We start from the raw sequence: 20,159 nt of genomic DNA, 5'->3' as shown, positions 1-20,159 counted from the left end.
TTCGGGGCGTCCCCATCCAAAGTTAGCACTTTTGTGAATGCCATTATTTGCGAGTGATCAGTAGTGGTCGAACAAGAGATGTGCACGCGCTCAAAGTTTCTACACGGGGACCTGTTTTCTTCAGGGTATTAACTATTTTCGAGCGCAGCTATTAGGCGCCAGTTGCTGCGGCGAGCGTCGGTCTCGGCGCAACCGAGCGAACGAACGCAACAGCGAAGGATGAAAAAGCGAGCGCGGAGCGCCAGATGAAAAAAGACGCGAGCCGCGGACGGCGAACACCAATGAGAGCGGCCCCTTCTGTGACGTGCGCGCGGGAAACTGGTCTCATGCGGACCCGCCCGACCGCTCGATGCCTACTCGTATCTGGTCTCAGCCGGACCGTTCGTTTCGTACTATCAGCTGCTGGCGTCAGCTGTCGCTGGCGCTTGTCCGGTTTGCGTGGTTTGGTCTATTTCGCGCTTGTTTCGATTTTCATGGTTTGCGATTGTTTTGTAATCTGATTGTGTACACCACGCGAATTGCGTTGTAGTTTCTGGAAGCCAAGCGGCACCAGCGATTACACTGGAACCTCGGACAAGTCATGTATAAAAGCCGATGCGCTTGACCCGCAGATCAGATTTTCGGCGATCGCCGACTCTGCTACATGTTTTTCTGAAATGATTTGCCTCAGTATATCGCCAAATGAAAACATGTGCAGAGCTACGCTCAAATTTCGCATTAGGGAGTATCGTAATCGTCGGTGAATTTTTGCTAACAATACTGCTAAAAGCAATTGTTTCCATGATTATAAGGCAAGTTATTTTGTAGAGATGATGGCCCGAGTATCGCTTCCATTATTGCGATGTACTATTGCAGCGCGTAGCACATTGCGAGGGTGTTTAAAAGAAACCGCAGTTTTCCGGCACTTCACATGTCACTGGCTACCGAGGCCGAGACTGTGAGCGAGTGTCGTGGAGGGAACACGCACGCATTGCATTCCTGATTGCTTGACACTGGCTGTAGCTTTCATTCCAGCGCCAGGATATTGTGAATCGTAGCGTACGATGAAACCTAAAGCTGAAACGGCGCATAAAAGCTCGAAACTTGTTCCGGAAAAATGCCAATGTTTCAACTAGCGGTCTTTGCAAGGGCCTTTCCCTTCACTTAACATAAGGCGGTTTATTCCTAACTTAATACATCAGAGATAACTTGGTAACGAAAGAAAAGGTTTAGTGGAGACGAAAACGAATAAAAGTTTCTATATGAAAGGGAAAAGGAACCACAACGAGCAAAGGAGTGTGAAACACCGTTGCTCGGTCTGCAGAGTTTTTACTACTTCCTCTTTATTTTCTTTTTTTTTTCGAGGCGAGACATAGCTTGTGCATTCGCGCTACGGGTCAAACTAGTGGAACGCGGCCACTTAGGAACGCGAAAAGCGCCGAGAGGCATTAGCATCGGGGAAAGGCATCGTTACAAAATCCCCTGGTTACACTAGGCTGGTTTTAAATAGCGAAACGAATTCAATTTCGAGCACTAATGCACGCTAGCAGGACATCGGTGTCCTGCAATCGTTATAGCCCCCTTGCACCGGTGAAAGTTTTTTCTTCACACAAGATACCACAACCTTAAGCGTTGTGCGTAACACATTTACTTAGGGTGACATGTTTCAAGTGCGCTCGGGTCCATTCGCCTTCCGCTGATGTTCTGACTTTTTTGTTGCTGTGAGTTGCTTGCGAGTGCAACTCTACCTCTCGTCGAGTATTCGATGGCGGTATCCATGCATGGAGCGTTGTTTGACGCCACTGAGGCAGCATCAGTGCGGCACCTTCAACATTTACTAAGAATTGTTGGTCGCAGCAGCTCGCATGCTGTTCTGAAGTTGGGGTTTCATGGGTGGTGCCGTTACTGGTGCCACAAAAAAGAGAGGTCCAGAGCGACGTCCGAACGATGAGAATACAAATTTCGTGTACAAATTTACACGATGATGGTTTGCAAGAACTGATTCGTGATTCTCGGAGCACACTGCCCACATGCTTCAACATGTCAAGGTCTTTTCATATCCCGAGCCATTTGACAACACTCAAGCTCCCCTATTTGAACAGTTGACTTCCCTCTTTCGCTCGACGAGGCAATTCAATGTCCTTCTCGGCCAAATGGAACTATCGCACAGTCTGAAAAATCCCACCCATGGTGTCGCACCACCCCGCTGGACTCCGCATCTGGTGCCCAACCTTCGACCCGCCCTCGATGCAATGAAGATGCAATTTGATGCGAAACCGGGGTCGACGCTGTTCCCACGAAGTCGTCGGCATAGGATATTTGCAGCAATTAGTAGGCTGCACATGGCGGATGACCCTTTTACGGTTTGGGGTCCCAGAACTCGCCACGTTCGGCAGCTCCGGGTTTTTGGAACAGACGACGACGCGACACGTAATCGATTGTCAATTGTCTTGACACTGGTTTCGTCTTCAGCGCTTTGGCATAGAAAAGACGATGAAGCGTGAAGGGTAGTTCATAGCTGCATGCTTGCCGGTGCGGATCCTTTGTCCAGAAGGGCCGCTAGGCATAACAATGCACATGCAGCACTCGAAGCGGGCGATGACCAGAGCCACGCACAAGCTTTTGCCGCTGCACGATTCTACGAATGTTGAGAGGTGCCGTAGCATCCCACCTGTGGTAAGGGCATGTGCGTAAGCCCTGTTTGATATCGCGCGTTTTCAGCGGTACTTTTGTGACTTGACCCCTTTACAGCGCACAAGAAACGCCGTCAATTAATCACACCGTCGTGTCGGTTCCTTCGAACCGCCTGCAGTTGCGTTGCCGCGGTACCCTAGTGCTTAGGCTTGATTATTTGCGGGCGAAGTGTTACTTGGCAAGCTAAAAGGACGCGTCATGTGTCCGCCCAGCATAAGGCGTCGTTTGGTACAGTTGTATTTATTTTCGTTTGTTTGCAACGCGCCGAAAGTTATCCATTGCAGTGTACCTTTCGTTGACGCCATTGCGTGAATGGAAATCGGCGCAGGAAATGCGCTGGCGCTCTTGAAGTGCCGGTGGTGCAGGCGTGCGTGTGCCGCCTTGATGGTATTTCGCTATAATAAGAACGCGAAGAGCGAGTGGCCAGCACTGTGACCTCATTTCTTCTAACAGTTGCCACCCATTTTCCTCGCAGCGTCACACGTTGTGACCGCTTTCATCTTATCGACCCCATACCGCCCATACCATCCTTTCTTCCCTCCAATCTGTTCCCGCCACATGTTGTTGTTTCGCATTCTCTTTCAACCTCCATTGGAAAATGGAGGTTTGAATGTCTCGCTGTCAATGTCCGTTCCCATTGTTTAAGCGTTTAAGCCGTCTGATTGTCTCGACCCTCCGCGGTAGCCCAGTGGCTATGGCTTTGCGCCGTTCAGTTAGAGGTCATGGGTTCGATTTCGCCCGTGGGGGCCTCATTTCAATGGGGTCGCGTGATATGAAAAAACAAAAAAAACACTTCTGTGCTTCTAGATTTATGTGCACGTTGCAGAACACCAGGTGGTAAAATTGTTTCCTGGGTCCTTTCACTGCGGCGTGCCTCATAATCAGATCGTAGTTTTGGCGCGTAAGAACACGATAATTAAAATATCTGCGCTGCAACGACTCAATGGCGCACTTGATCAGACTGCAAGGTTCGTCGGTACCCGTTTAGCATTCAGTTCTCATCCATTATTAGTCTCGGGAGTCGCCATTGTGCGAAGTCGAACATGTGCTCACGATGACACTGACTCATTTCATGTTCTGGAGCATCATCCCTCGTTGCGCGTTACACCGATTCATGCGTACGTGATGCGCCAGGGAGACGGGTGTGGTGCGCTGCACCGGCCCTCGTGTGAACAGGGCTAAGCACTCGTGTTAACTGGGCAGGCAGGACGTAAAACTTGGGTGCATGAAGGAGCCGATGTACTCACGGGAGCATTTCCGTACGTTTCGTTATCATTGAGAGGTAAGCCGGCTACCAAACCGTATCAGGCGTATTATACTGTCTGGTGGCGGAATGCGGGGCGCGCTAGAGGCAGAGGATGCACATTGAAGATGCTGAAAGTGTCGGGCATGCGTTTGAAGTGGCTCTAGTGCTGGTAACGTGTTTCTTATACCGAAACGTCTTTGTGTTTCCTTAAAAATGAAAAAGAAAAGAAAGACAAAGAAAAGAACAAAGAGGCTAAATAAAGAGAAAATCGGACATCCACCCGTTTGTAGCAACTGCTACAAAGGAATCCCGGACCAGGACGAATTTTTCTTCAACTGCGAGGCTTTTCTTTCGAGGAACCCGTATCGGTTTCTTTTGTAGCAGTCACTGTGAACGGGTGGATGTCTGATTTACTCTTTATTTAATTACTTCTCTCCACCTTGCGGGTTTCCGCAGAACTACTACGTCAACAATAAGGCTGTCTAACCAGGCTCGTTCACTCTCCCTCTCGAAATCTTTTCTGCGTAAGCGCTTACTAGATTGACTGTGAAGTTTTATGCTTACGCCTTAAGGTAAACGTCTGCCTGGTGAAGAAGTGCCTGCTTTTTATAGCTCTTCCGCGACTGCGTTGCTAGGCGAAAGAGAAGTTTCTGGCGCTTCTCGTTGGAGGTCCCACCTGACGCGTGCGCCGGGGAACGTTCGCGGGCCTCTTCCTCCCCGTCGCTTGATGGGGGCTTTCCTCTGCAAAAATCGCCGGTTGCTGACCTTGAGCGCGGGAAATTTGGCTCGAGGCCAGCCCGAGGAGAGCGCGGCGCGCGCCGGCGTTTGCCCTACTGGCCGTATGCGCGCGTCCGCTACTCTGCCACTTGTTTTCTTGTTTCAAGGCAGAAAGCTGAGCTAGTTGGTGTGTCATCATTATTCAAAAGACTAGCGCAAAGTAGCAGGGACAAAGACAGAGAAGACGACAGGACGAGCGCTAATCTCGACACATGTTTCGTTTTCTCGGTCTCTCTCAAGATTTCTTTCATGGTGAAAATAGTGGTACAAGTGGCACAAGTTGTATTCTGCGGATAACTCGATGCTCGCGAAGTGCTTTCTCTGGGGATTTGCCGTGTTTCCTTCTAAAATGACTATTCGTGGGAACTGGGTGGCTGCGAGCGTTCAGCGACCGCGGGAACGACGACTATAGCACGTGACCGATCCTCGTACGTGCATGCGATGGTCCCATCTTCGCGCTCGTGGCTTCAGTCGTTCTCTCGGCTTTGTCTCCTGTGATTTCATCTGCGTTGATTTGCGTAAATTTTGAAGCTTTGCTATTTTTCTTAACGCACGAGGCAATGCGACACGGGGTACTTGCGTATTTGTTGCGAATTGTGGCATTTATAACGCAATATTTTGTTAAAAAGGGATCCGTTTCAAAAGTCTAAAGTCGTTTGGCAAATCCATCTACTGACCATCGTTCCCACACTTGACTGAACCGCCATGCCTGCTGCAGCTCCCGCTAGCGCCAGAGCCCTAGCGATTCTTTTTTGTTGGAAACTGTGTAGGCCCGATGCGATCAGAGTTGGCTCGAATCTGCAAAACGGAAGAAGGCGCATGGCACAACACGGCATCCGACTTGGATGCGGCTCGTCGGAGTGATTGATGCATGCAGGGACGGTCGGAACCGGTTGGCTCCTGTTGGGAAACTTGTTTGGACGTGGTTGTTCGTACAACCATATATATATCCGTACGTCGTATTGTATACCGCACGCGGCGGAATCGTATGCCACACATCTTGGGCGTGGCGATACTTCGCGGTGCACGGGGCGTGCAGGCACGAAATCTCGAATAAATCACCGTTATTATCGAAACCTATCTAAATTGTCTATTGTTAGATCGCAGGTTTCGCAACTGTAACACTGGTCGGCTAAGCTCCCCGCTGTGGACGGTCAAATCTTCCAAGTTCTATATTCAGAAACTTCGAATGCAGTTGCGTATCGGCGACATTCCTCGAGTGCGTGCCGCACTCTCCCGGCTCGTTCCGGGAGGACCGCTCGCCCGCGGTTTTTCGCCCGAATCAAGATTCTCAGCGCGCTGCGGTTGAGCTGTGGCCCGCCGACACGTGTGCGAGTCGGGCGCGACCTTCCTTCGCAAACGGCGCGGCGCGTGCACACGTGGGACTCACGGACACGACGACGGCGCCACGGCCAAATTGTTCGCTGTGGCGGCAGCTGCTGCGGCGATGACTTGGTAGTGCGGCTGAATGTGTGCGGAGGCAGTAGTAGTAGTACGTAGGCTAGGGACGGAAGAATGGGCCACTAGAGAAGGCCGACTTTTTCTTCTTTCTAACAGGGGCACATCGACATTACTGCAGCTTTTGTGGCGTAACGTGGCCGACTTTCAAGAGCTTTCACGAAAGTGTATAGAAGGTTACTCCTGCTACCTCGCGAACTATTTTTAGCGCATTGGAACCATCCACCTTTCCATGCCGCAGTCTCTCGCTCTCTTTTTTTGTACTCGTTGGAAGCCTCCGTTTAATGTATGCAAGTGTCGCCTGTTTGCAGCGCTCGAGCCACCAAAACATATTTTCTTCCCCCCCCCCCTTTTTTTTTTGAATTGGCGTCTGCCGTGGGACGGTGACGTGGTATCTGACGTTGTTTCGCAATCTGAGACCCTGAAGGCGAGTGTGGCGATAAGGAACGCTGAGATAGCAGGTTTGCAGCGGTGATCTGGCAAGCGGTTTGGTGTCGCAACATCCGGCCTCGTGACGTGAACGATCTATGATTGCTGCGAAGCGGCGGCGGCGGAATGGAGATGATGATGCTTGTGGTGTCCTTGGCGGAAGGGTCGTCGTGCAGTAATAATACACAGGATACACTCGAGGTACAGCGAGAGTAGGCCCAAGTGCGCGTGAACTTCTTGGTGCTGTCTGCGTCAAAAAAAGAAAAATTGTGAACACGGGGAATCGTTTACAGCAGTATTTCGACTTTTTTTTTGCTTTATTTAATTTGGTCCTGCAGCTTCGTTAACGCTATGGCAGATATTCATATGTCGCCCAAAACGGTTGTCCCGCGTCTCTCATACCAGAGCTAGCACCGCCTGCATTTGAATATTTCCAGCGCTATTGAAGGGGCACTGAAGCAAAACATTGAATCAGTTTAGACATATAAAGCGTTCTTTAAACAACACTAACTAGTTCATTTCTAAACAATAAGTCGATTATTAGAAAGCATCAAAGTTTCGGTTTTTGAATTTCGCGGCAAGTTCCATCGCCGGTTCGTCGTTGTGACGCCACTGATTCCAAAATATTTTTTTTTCGTATTTATGCCGCGTTGTTTCAGCAAAAGTTGCCGAAAATCGCCATGTTCTATTTTTGGCTCCTTTAGTACGCGATGTAGTATATCTTTATACGGCTAAATAATTCAGAAGCTTTAGCTCGGACCCAACTCCGATACCGCCTATTCAACTGCATGTAAAACGCAGAAACGCTTTTCTGAGATAACCCCTGGAATAGATTTTAGTGAAATTAGTCGCGGTTCATAGAGAAAGTTAAGAAGTTAAGTTCCAGTGACTGTGGGAAATGAGATATTAATTTAGGGCCTGGATATTTTTTACGTGTATATTTAAAAATTCCTAAGTTTGAAAAAAAAAAAGTATAGAAGCAGGAAGTTTACAAATTTGTAGCTCTGCACTAAGAATAGATATCGCATTTCTGTAGACTGCATTTATTAGATCATCCAAAGCGAACAAATTTGGTATGTCAATATATATCTTACGTGAATTCGTTACATAATTTACAAGGATATTGCGAAAGCTCTGTTCACATATTACTCGTTCTTATGTTATTTTTTAGAGGCGTGTGTGATATAGCAATTTTGTCCGTTTTATATGTACTATTACATGCAATTTACGAAACCGCGATATCTTCTTTTATTGCTGAGTTACAGAACTGCAAACATGATAGTTTCGTTTCCTGAGAATTTGCGATCTTTTTGCCAATCTTTTATTAATAAATTGACGACATAAAAAATAGCCAACCAACAGTCACTAGATTTTAATTTTTTTTCCTTTTAAATGCAGCGAGCCTCATCGAGTTTGGTGCAGTGGTTGCCGGGAAAAAGGATTTCTCCTTTCCCGCGTATTTTGATGGGAGCACCCGAGCTAAAGCTTCCTCTTAAGTAGGCCCTAGCAGACGCTGTCAAAATCCATGACGTCACAGCGAACTGGTGCGGTAACTTCGAGGAGGCGTCACCACCCATCTTTTGTTATTGCGCGTTTTCTGGCTTACCAAGCGTCTTATCTGGGTAAGAGTGGTGTTTCTGATATTTTTTAAGAGTAATTTATTTATACAGAAGGAGTCACTTTTTTTCTTTAGCGTCCCTTTAAGAAGTGAAATGAAAAGGGACAACATCCCTCTCGCCATGTTCCCTTCGCTCCCTTCATTGAAAGCGCCGGAAAGTATCGATAAATGTTTCCGGGTGGCCATATTTCTGCATTAACAGCAGGCATCGCCGGTTGCATGCGGCTATAAACGCCCACAGATTTTCTGTCGCAGTTTGCCAATATTACAATAAGCTGTTGTCAAGACAACGCTTGCAATGCTTATGATCATGTTTTTGGCGTCGTCTCTTTCCGCTACGACATTGTTTTATCTCAGTTAAAACAGCCTAGCCTAGCTGTTTACTTTTACGAACACTAGGAGACGCTTAATTTAAGTCGAAAGAGGAAGCCGCACGCCGTGGTGGCTTAGTAGCTGTGGCGTTGCGCTTCTAAGCACGAAGTCGCGGGATCGAATCCCCACCGTGGCGGCCGCATTTAGATGGGGGAAAGATCGTTCATTGAGCGCACGTTAAAAGCCTCAGGTGGCCGAAAAAATTAATCCGCAGCCCCCCACCACAGCGTGCTTCATATTCAGATCCTAGTTTTGGATATATATATATATATATATATATATATATATATATATATATATATATATATATATATATATATATATATGACGTTTCATATTGTCCGAAACAGACTAGTGATACATCCCAAACGTGCTGTTAGATTTAGAATTTTGGATCCAGGCGCCTTGGGTAGCTAGGGAATTAGCGGTATACCTGTGAACATGCGCAGAACCCAAAGCAACTTTTAGGTTTGCGTCGACCAAAGACCCATAAAGGGAGAAAAACGAAATTCGTTCGCAGCAATCGCCCACGATGATTTTCTAGTGTTTTCGTGTTTTGTGACGCAATGACCCGGTATGACCGATGTTCGATTATCTTAGTGAGCGAATAACCGGACCTGCCGTAGAGAAGTTCAGGCGAATAACAGGGCTTGCCGTCGACGAAGCGTTCACCGCACTTATTTGCTGTAGACGGCAGGAAAGTAACGAGCGCAGCGTTTTCAAGGAAGGAAATGCGGGCAGGAGAGATGACGATTATCGTTGTCTGGCAAAAATACACTAAGAGCTTACTCACTAAAGAAAGTTTACACCCTTTGGGGTGTATATCTGCCACAACAATAATTATTTGCCTTGCTTGCGTTTCCTTCCTTGAAAACGCCGCGTCCGCTACATTCCTGTTAGCAGTGCTTGTCATGCTGATAACGCGCATGCTGTTCGTTACTGGGAAGTACCGGGCTCGCAGCGTTCAAGAAAGGAAATGTGCACAAGACAGGTGACGTTTTTTGTTGTGTGGCAAGATACGACTCAAAGGGTGTAAACTTTTCTAAAACACCCACCCTAAAAAAGTGTACACCCTGTGGGTGTAAACTCATATGTGCTGCTAATTAAGTCGTTATTTCAGGTAACATTTTTATAATTAAATAGCGTGCGGGTGGTTGTCCTCGAACCCTATAGACCCTGCGAGGTTGTCACGTCGCAAGTGGACACGACTGCAAGGCAACCATTGTTCAAGTTGCCTGGTGGTCGTCTCGACTGGTGGCGCTCAACGCCTTCCACACTTAAAAGGAGGTTAACGAGTAATGTTGAGCTGTCACTGCTGTCACCGTAAGATACATTTCATCATGTATTCACTTAGCAGCTTTCTCTTGGAGAAGCCTTGTCTTGGTAACGGTTCCGTATGCTCTTTTAATTGGACTTTTCTAAGAGTGCCGACACCATTCTGGACTTCAAAAAGAAAAAAAATAGTTACGATTTCTGCGCTACTGAATATGGCAAAGTCGGCCAATATACTCTGCAATTGAAAGCTATCTAGCCCAATTTCTTGTTTCTGGGTAGGGCGTAATACTTGTCAGTGGGTGAGTACGTCAATTTAGGCGTAAATGTACGGCGTGTCCGCGAGCGTTTTCCTTCGCCGTGTTCCTGGTCCTCGCATCATCGCCCGCGGCGCTGCCTTGTCTCGTTGCAGCAAATGATATTGAACTTCCGGGTGTCGGAGCTCCAGGTGCTGCTGGGCTTCGCCGGCCGGAACAAGTCGGGCAAGAAGCAGGAGCTGCAGCTGCGGGCCCTGGAGCTGCTGCGCGGCCACTCGACGCCCATCTTGATGAAGATACGAGATCTGCACAAGTTAGTGCACCCCCTCATCTCCGCTCCTCGACGCACACGAAGTTCCTGGCAACCCGCGAGTGATACAGGGTACGCGAGTGTGTGGTTGTCGCTCGCGGTGTCACTCCCGTGCGGTGGATCTCCGCCGTGTGGGTGTGTCGCCCAGCGCGTATAGGGCGATGCGGTGGCACATCGCACTTCGGCTGCACTTCGCCGCTTCTTCTGCGAGGCTGCTTTATGCACATGTATATCAAGCTTTCTCTCCTTTTTCTTTCTTTCTTCCTTCCTTTCTTTTTTCGGTGGCTGGCTCGCAGCGAGAAGCTGTTTGGCGGCAATATTTTATTGGTGTCCGAGCAGCTCTGTCCAGGCTGATCAGGCATGTTTGATACGGTCAAGAAGAACGCAGGTCTTGGTGGCGAAACTCTGGAGGTTGGCGGAACCCAGGATGGGGAAAAAAGAAATGCAGGCACGCGCGAGCTTGGGGACGCAGCGTGTGCATCCGGACTGTTTTCAACTGCGCCTGAGCGTCGCAGGTTGGATTCGTAGCGTCCCCGAGCGCGCAGCCGTCCGAACGTCGCAAGCGAACAAGCGCGTGTCCGCTTGCCGCTTGATAGACGAAAAGAGAGCCGGTGCGTGCAGGTGAAGCTTCCTGGAGTTCCAGTGTAATCCCACGGGAGCGCCGACCGATGCGATTGGTAGGGGCTACGTCGCAGCAGCTGAGCTGAGCGGAATAGCCTAGCCGACGGCGATTGCACAAGAGGGCGCTGCGCGCGCTTACTCTCGCCGCTTTCGCAAGGGCACGCCGTGACGCGGTGCTGACCAAGGTGTCGGCAGAGCGAGAGCTAGACCCGACGACAGCTTTGTGGCTGCATTGCCAAGGCTACGCGCACGCGCTCGCACGTTCGGAGATTGTGCTCTTATGTTACTGCACCAACTGGTGTCTACGTTTCGCTGGCGGTTTACGGGACCAGGAAAACCGAACGTGGTCACCCAGAAAGACAGAAAACTATCAAGCAAAAACGTGGGGCGTTTTGCTAAGCAAGTTGTTCGATTTCTTATGAAATAAATCATGAAAAAAATTTCTTACGGCTTGTTTTACGCTGCGTAGCATCCAGTTCCTTATATTCGCGGACTACATGCAGAAGCGCAGTAAAGAAATGTGTACCTTGGCTCCGTAGCTTTGGCTGCGCTGCCACAGAAAGTTGTCGCCGGGTGTAATATTTATGCTGTCTCTAAGAGAACATATACAGCGTCTCTATGTCGGTCGACCATCCCGTGATATCGTCAAGCACTTGGTAAGCTATCTCTCTAACGCTTGATCTTAAGCCCCATGGCACTATTGGTCAGGCCGCGTACTCCTTAGATGCGATTTTCGTTTCGCGTATGTGGCGGGCATCACCGAACCGCTATGGTGGAGGCGTGCAGCTGCGAGCGCTGGTCGCACTTTCGGAAAGGTCTGTTCGTGTGCCCACATGCGAAGTGAATCTACGGCCGGTCTCACGCTCACACACCTGCGGCCGGCGATCCCGCGGAGGCGCCGACCGAGGTTTGGGTTGTATATCTGCATGCTTTTCTTTATTTTCGGTGCCTGTTCTGTGTAAGTGAAGTTATGTCACAGCACCGTTACTATGTCCTTCCCACTAATCCTCCTTTTTTTCGGGAGGCATTATCCTCGCTAAAGTATCCATTTTTAAAGGGCCCATCACCAGGCCCCCTAGCAAATTTTGGTTATACGCTAGAAGTTGTTACGTGTCCTCTAGGGAGCGTTCTGCCGCTAGATTTTTTTCAAATCAGCCCAATAATGGCCGAGATAGAATTATTTCAGTGCCGCGAACCCATGATTTCTGCAGGTGGGCTACACTGCCAAGCAAGACCCTCTCTCCACTCGCCCCGTCTAGCCTTCTCAAGCGAAATTCCTTCCCTGCGTTCTCCCATAACAGACCTCGAGGTTCGCGTGACGCATACGTCACAGGCCCCGCCTTCATTTTTTTTTGTCCGCTTTTTTTTTTCCTGCGCTACGCATTTCCGCAGACCGCGCTGTGCACAAGACAAAATAAAATGGCTAGCGGTATAATTCAGTGCTACACGAATAATGAGGCAGAACAAGCGGATTACAGAGCCTGATCACGTGCTGGAACACGGTAGAAAATTGGTTTCGGTACCTGCGCACGTGACCGCACGACCGTGGGAACAAGCAAACGAAGCGGAAGTACGTATTTCATGCTTCGGTGCGAAGCAAAACAAAAAACACGCAGACATTCCGTTTGTGTTTTATTATTTCGCTAAACTTCAATTCGTCAATTCGAGCAACAGATCGCACAGATAACATGTTTTGAATGATTCTCGAAATCACGTGTCACCACGAGTGACGTCACACTGCGGACACGACTACGTAGGCGCAGGGGCACGATTACGTCACCGTCCGGCTTGGAGCGCGGCGGCCGCGAGTGAAGAGGGAAGCGGTGTTCGGATTGAAATTTCCGATATTTCCGCGGCACGTAGCGATGTAATACTTTGCAGACACGATTGTTATCGCGCAAAGTGTGCTCTGCGCTTGTTAGCTCAAGATGGCCAGACCTTGCGAGGGGCTCTTTAATCAGTGTGTCGTCGCCTACGGTCGGGACAGTATACCAGGCCTAGGAGGCGTAAGCCACTTGGTCATTTCGTGCACGACAGGCTCGCAGTTGTTGCATGCCCTCTAGGGAGCGTTCTGCTGCAGTAATTTTTCAAATTGGTTCGTTAATAGCCGAGATAAAAATGTTTCAGTACCGCAAACGCATGATTTCAGGAGGCGAACGCGACTGCACACTCTTCACTTGCCCCGTCTGGCCTCCGCAAGCGAAATCCCTTCCCTGCATTCTCCTATTGGCCTCGAGCTCCACCACTGGAAAAGCTGGCGCCACCGTCGGCGTGACGTGCTAGGAGGGATCACGTGGACATAGCGGCCGCGTCGGCTGCTTCGGGCGCGCCGAAGCGAGCTGAAAACGAGTTTCCCTCGTACGCTGCGGTTTTCATTTAGTGGCGAAATTTTCCCGCTTCGAGTGTCTCCTTTACAACGCTTGAAAGCACTACAATAGGTAGTGGCTGCCTTTGAAGGCGCGCAACATGGTAGGCTACTGCTCGGTGCCGCAGGGCCGGACGCACGTGACGGAGTCCGGTGTCGGCCTTATTCACACGTAGCCGCAGGACAAGAACCTGTGTGAAGCTTGGCTCGCGAAAGATAAAACCGGCAGTCATCGGCTACAACTAGGGTATGCAGCAAGCACAGACGCGAGGAAGATTTCTGCTACGGCGCCCGGTCTGCGATGTTCTCAAAACGCGCACTGAGACGCTCGCCTGAGTCCGCTGCCCGACTAATGTCATGACGGTTTGGTCTATGAACTTGTCGATACTATAGAGACTGCCAAGTTCAGTGGAGTGGAAAGGCAGCGGTGAGAAGCACATTTAAAGAATGCATAGCATATAGTCATGTTTGTGTTATGAATTAATGCACTGGATTACAAAAAAGGAGCAGCGGGAAATTGCACGCTGAGAACGCCGATAAACATACAGTGCGACGCAACTCGAAAAATAGTATTGAAAGGTCAAAGAATTTAGAAGAAAAAAAAGATTGCATCGTCGCGACGGCACATCACAGTCCCCGTAGGCGTCGAAGTCTCTACAATGAAATTATTTTTGAACAGCTCTGATAGCGCCCACGCAACAATGGTTGCCTGTATACTGTCAAATGCTCATATTCTGCGGCCTAAAGCTCATGGCACGGTGCGAAAACGCGCGCGCGGAGAAAGCGAAACAGTGCGCGGACAAGCATGCAGACGCGCAGTCGGTCGCTGCGAATCTGCGCGATCGCTGCATTGAGGCTTCATTCTATTACGCTCCATTTAGTTATACAAACACTATAAGAACATATTTCACTTAGTTTGCTCTCGGCGTTTACCTACCTTTCACGCAAGAAGCCGGTTCGGGAGACTCCATCGCGGCGACCGCGCGCAGTGGCGTTCACTGTACGTATTCGGTAAAGAGATAGTGGCTGTAAACAATTGTGTGCTTTCAGCTTGCCCAAGATTATTATTTAGACAGTAAGAAACTTCTCTCGTTTCGAAAGTACTTACAGAAATGTCCGGGAGAGCTCGCGCGTGGTGTTTTCAGTGAGCGCTGACAGCAAAACCTATGAGGAGCGCGTCACGTGATCCCTCATGCTACGGCATCGAGGCGCTTCCGATAGAGGGCGACTCCGTAACTCCTCGCCGCCAATACCTATGCTCCGTTTCATACATCAGGTGCAACGCTGTAAAAGCTACGCAAGTAGTGCGGTCTCCAAATTTTATCACTCCGCGCGTTTCGTCTATGCTTCGCTGGGCGTTTGGTCGCGCTAGCATGCACGTGAGGCTTTCGCGACAGGAGGCAAATAAAAAAAATGAAAAGAAAATTGATATAAAACAACTTGTTAGCAGCCGAATGAACGCATGGTTTGACTGCTTCTAAGGGTAAATTCTTATTTTCGTTCCGTAATGACCTTATATAAAGAACTTTCACGAAAATCCGCCAAAGACACCGAACTGTTTCTTAGTGCGAACGAAGCCACTGCAAAAAGTATCTCTAGCCTCCACAGCGTTGCACCTGATGTATGAAACGGAGTATAGAGTACCCATACAGGAGCTTGAGGGTCGCGCGACGCGTACGCCACGGGCCCCGCTTCATTTTTCCCCCTTGACGGCGTCGCGCGAGGGCTGTTTGTTGCGTTTGCCTCGTTTGATGCAGCCACGATTTTGCGCGCTGTTCACGAGAACACCCGACTAATGGTATAGGTCAGTGCTGCACGAATACTGAGCGAGACAAGCGTATCACAGCATGATCGCGCCTTAGATCACGGTAGAAAAAGACAGTTTCGTTGTCTGCGCGCGCGACCGCGCGTTGTGGGAACAAGCAGACGAAACGGAAGTCGATCTCTCTTGCTGCGGTGCGAAGTAAAGCAAAAACATGCAGACATTCTGTTTGTGCTTTATTATTTCTTTAAGCTTTAATTCGTCTGTTGAAGAACCAGATGACGCAAACAGACGTTGCCTTGACTCATTCTCGAAATCACGTGCCACCATGAGCGCGACGTCACAGCACTGCCAAGTACGCGGCGCACTTGTGCGATATGCGTCGACTCTCCGGCTGGTAGCGCGGTGCCTTCGAGAAGAAGGGCAAAGGGCATACGATTTGAAATATCACCCCTTTCCGCGGCGCGTAGCGATGTAATACTTAGCAAACACGATCGTGAGCGCTCATTGTATGCAGGAGTTCGACAGTTCAAAATGGCCGGGCCCGGGGATGTTTAACTGACCGTGTTATATAAGTATTAGATCGCTACGCTACGCGGAAAGAGCAGAAATTTCAAACCGAACCCCTTTTGTTTTTGAGTCGGCAGATTCTCGTATCACCACCTTCAAGAGGTCGACGTCTTCAGTAGTAAGCCTTCATTCAGTAGGACTGTCGGTGCTCTCAGGACTCTCCCGTCTTGCGAAGCGCGACAGTGGTGATTGCCTTGCAGAATTTCTGTGTCTGCGAGATTCTAAAGAGACAGGACGGCGGTTGTTGCAGTGTTCCTCTCCGTTGCACTTGCGTAATCCGCAGGACAGATGCGCTGTTGTAATGTTCTCCCCATAGTAACGCTGTAACACGACTGAGCAGCTGCCACGTGCGCTGGCGGCGTTTTGTAAACCTGTCTTTGCGCGGACGGGTCATCTCTGACGTGTAGTACTGGACGGACGGACGGACGGATGTGCATGCATGCATGCATGCATGGAGCATACCCTTTGAAACGGGCCAGTGGGTTGCGCCACCAAGCTCTTGCTATTATTTTACTTAATGTTTTACCTATATGGGCGTCCTTGCTGAACGGACATCTACGCTCACTACTTCATGTTTTGACATGGCAATCGGTAATGACCGATGGGGGCGAAATGCGAAAACACCCATGTACTTAGATTAGGTGCACGTCAAAGAACCCCAAGGGGGCCAAATTTTCGGAGTTGGCCACTATGGTGTGCCACATAATCGAATGGGGTATCGGCACGTAAAACCTTATAATTTAATTTTAATATTTTAATCGGTAATGACGCATGCGTCTGAAACACGCCTTGTTGAACGGACATGTACGCTCACTACTGCATGTTCTGATATGACTCCGTTGTAATACATGGCACTACGAACGAGAAGAAAGGGGGTTAACCGAGAGGCCCGATTTTTATTAGTCATATCATAAGAAGCCAACAAACACTGACACCAAGGACAACATAGGGGAAATCACTTGTGCCTAATAAATGAAATAAAGAAACAATAAATTAATGGAAATTGAAGTGGATGAAACAACAACTTGCCGCAGGTGGGATCCGAACCCACAACCTTCGCATTATTTCGCACAATTGATTTATTGAGCGCTTGTTAGCTCAACATGGCCAGACCTGGTAGGAACCCTTTAAGCGATGTGGCATGCTTCGAAAAAGGTTTCTTTGCCCCCCCCCCCCCCTTTTTTTTTTTTTCTCCCACCGTCCTTCGCCGCTCTTCCGTAGCAATGGCTGCCGCCCTACTCATTTGGCATCTTCGGCTGGTCGTTTCTGAGCGCTCTCGCGAGCGGCGTTGTCTTAGGCTGGTTGAAAGGAGGGTGCGCGCCCTGCGTTCGGCTGGTTCTCGACCGCTCTCAGGCGCTCCGAGCCCTGTCGCCGTAAAGTTCCTCTTATGTCACCGGAGTAGTCGTCGAGATTGAAGCGTTTCCCGCAACCTCATCACAGCACAGCGTCGCTGCTGTTGGCGACGGTCCACCGTAACCTTGGCAACCTAGGCCACTGCATGCTGGTATCTCCTCGAACGCTTGTGCGACGGAGCGTCCGCCTGTTTTCCCGGCAGCGCCGGGAGCTTTGCATAGGCGAAACATAGGACGTTAGCGGTAGTCACGTGGTTTCGCATCTGCCATTTCCTCCTCCGAGAGCGAGTTGCACGTTCAGCTTGCGCGCTTGTCCTCTACCTCGAGTTCGGGGAACGCTGGATCTGCCCGACTCTGCCTCGGGGAACGGAGGTGACCAGTTGAAGGTACCATTAATGTGCATCATCGGGGGGCTCGCCTATTTCCCTAGACGTAATAATAATAAATCTGGTGATGTTAACGGCATTGCGATTTTTTTTTTAAGTACCAAGTTTGAGAATTTTCGGTTCTGCGCTGGTGTGAGTACCGGACAATCGTCGGACCAATGTGGGCATTCGAAGGGACTGTGTTGATAATTCAAACAACCGCTCCCTTATGGTTGAGGGAGATCACTTCTCGTACAACTTTCCCGTCTACAGGAGTGAATAACAAGCGTGACTTAATGACGCTTAGTATTCTATTGGCCTTCAGACGCAAATTTATACATACTACCTTGACCGTTTCTGCCTGGTTGCAGGGCTAAGCCTTGAGGGCCGCATGCCAGAAGCACTTTGCGGCGTATTGGTGGTCTCTTTTTATTTTCGTCGTCGCAGTGCGTTACGACCGCTGGAGCATCGGCGCCAGATCGTGCCAAACCGGTTTCCTTTCACCTCCTCTCCGCATAAAGCGGCCGCGCACAGCTTCCTGATTCCCTCGCAGTGTTGAACGCTTGAGGAATACAGTGGCTGTCCAACTGGACATGCTTTCTTCCGCGCGCACGTACTCTCTCTCTCTCTCTCTCTCTCTCTCTCTCTCTCATATACTAAGCCCCACTGCGCCTTCGGTGTGAGATAGGCGCTGCGATATCGCGATGACCGGCGCCCGGGGCGACTCGCAAAACGCAGCATGAATGCGTGACCCGGTTTTATTCGGGGTAGTTGGCTGGCGCACTGCATTGAACGTGCCTCACTGTCGCCGTGTTTCCGGTGCGTCTCTTCTCGCTCCCCGCGATACGCATGCAGCTGCAGTCGCTTTGGTGGAGCCGTGTTCTGTAAGGATTCAACATCGCGTCATCCGTCGCCTCGAGTGACCACCGGTCCGCGGTATGACGAAGACGAGCGGCTTGCGTGCGAGCCAGTGACGGAAAGCTCAAGTGATCGAATAGGAAAATTGATTCAATTCTGCGGTTTGTACAGTCGCGGTCAAAAATACGCGGCCCACGGCTCCAGTCGGCGGAGCGGCCGCGAGCCGCACCGCGGCGCTCGCGTCGGCGCTGCGAGAGTTTGCGCTCTGACGACAGGTATCTCCCTCGCTATCTCGAAACAGCTGAACGATGCACTTGAACTTTATCAACCGTGTTACGTATCCGCCCGAGAGCGAGGGAGATACCTGTCGTCAGAGCGCAAACTCTCGCAGCGCCGACGCGAGCGCCGCGGTGCGGCTCGCGGCCGCTCCGCCGACTGGAGCCGTGGGCCGCGTATTTTTGACCGCGACTGTACGTGCCACGACCCGGGTCTCATTATGAGGCAGTGTGGGGTACTCTGGATTGTGTCAATCATCTGGGGATCTTTGACGCGCACGCGCGTCTCAAGCACACGAGCGTGCTTTTTTTTTTTTTAATTTTGCCCCTCCATCGAAATGCGGCCGCCGCGACGTCGTGCTCAGCAGCGCGACGCCGTAGCCACCTATGGCGTCCATGGCGGTTGAGTATGAATGTCCTTACAAAATCTGGCCCATGGCAGGTTTATTTCTTCTGTGGGATTTTGATACATTGGTTGTGTTCTTATCGAAATGCAATAAATGTAGTAAATGCTGGTGTGTGCAACTAGAGGGGGGGGGGGTAGGATGTGTTGAATAGGCAGTTGGTTATTATGCTGTTAAATTTGTGTCTTGTATTGAGTAGCTGGTTGAGTGTTGCTGTTAGAAATTTTTCAAGTTTTCGAATAGTCTGTACTAGATGGGTATGCTAATTAAATGTTGCACTTCACTTCTCGCCGTGCTGTGCATCGATGAGTCATTAACGCACGCGTAAATGTAGCATGCAACAACTCTGCTTTGGAATTTAGAAGAAGGTCGAGGGGACCCGAGCGAGGGGCTCGACTTTTTTTCATTGCAGCCACGTTAATTCAAATGACTGTGGAGTCATGCAAAACACAGGTGAAATAAACTGTTATTATTAATTGAAATAAAGGAGCAGAAAAATGGTGAGTGGAAGAAAAAGCAACGTCAGGAAGTTGGGAGCCGAAACCACCCCTTCGACATTACACGTTCTATTCTCTGCCGCAAAGTTACCGCAGCAGCCGTAATCGTGTCGACTTTCTTGGTTATTTGCATAGTAGATATAGGCCTTTGAGAGTGTTAACTAGTGCCACTCACGGTCGTGGCGACGGATTTGGAACCTCATTATAACAGCAGAAGCCACGTCGTACGTGAACTTGACCAGTAAACCCACTTATCTGAACAGCAGAAATTTCAAAGGCCTATGCAAGCTATCGGTAGCTAATATTTCCGTGAGTGCCACTACATTGAATGCCAAGCTTGGGTGCGATGATTCACTCGTTTATGCCGTAGGACTAACTTACGAATTAAAAAATAAAACGGCAGAGCTATTGATGGCCGAGTTACAGCCTGACGTCGAAGATCGTTGGCGGGACATACTTCTATGCCGGCCTCAAGGGATGCCTTGCAGTGCCCAATATTTTAACCATGGAGGCCATGAACTTTGACCAAAGATGAATTTAGCAATTGCCAGGTGGTTTTTGAAATATAGCATACACTTTCAACGTGCTTTACGCATGGTGCACTATATTTGCCTGAAATCCATTCTTGGAATTGCCGGACACCCAACGCTGCACCTCGTCCATGCAGCTGCGCATTTC

General features: G+C 49.7%; 1 protein-coding gene across 19 annotated transcripts in view; it reads left to right on the top strand.

The window, feature by feature from the left end:
• Su(var)2-10 (E3 SUMO-protein ligase Su(var)2-10) overlaps positions 1-20,159 on the top strand; it is a 133,182-nt gene that overhangs the window by 21,749 nt on the left and 91,274 nt on the right. For 17 of the 19 annotated variants that reach the window (XR_010564502.2, XR_010564503.2, XR_010564505.2 and 14 more), the window contains one exon: positions 10,258-10,484. Coding sequence is in view for 13 of the 19 variants with exons in the window: in XM_065432446.2 (XP_065288518.1) it covers positions 10,258-10,484 (227 nt within the window). In the remaining 6 variants the exon portion in view is untranslated. Of the gene's footprint in view, positions 1-8,009; positions 8,206-10,257; positions 10,485-20,159 lie in introns of those variants that run through there. The other 2 variants (XM_065432448.2, XM_065432443.2) reach the window with 2 other exon arrangements.

This window comes from Dermacentor albipictus, chromosome 1 (assembly GCF_038994185.2).
Source record: "Dermacentor albipictus isolate Rhodes 1998 colony chromosome 1, USDA_Dalb.pri_finalv2, whole genome shotgun sequence".
Classification (NCBI taxonomy): Eukaryota; Metazoa; Arthropoda; class Arachnida; order Ixodida; family Ixodidae; genus Dermacentor; species Dermacentor albipictus.
Note: the sequence above shows the minus strand (reverse complement) of the source record. Positions and strands in the feature narration are given on the sequence as shown.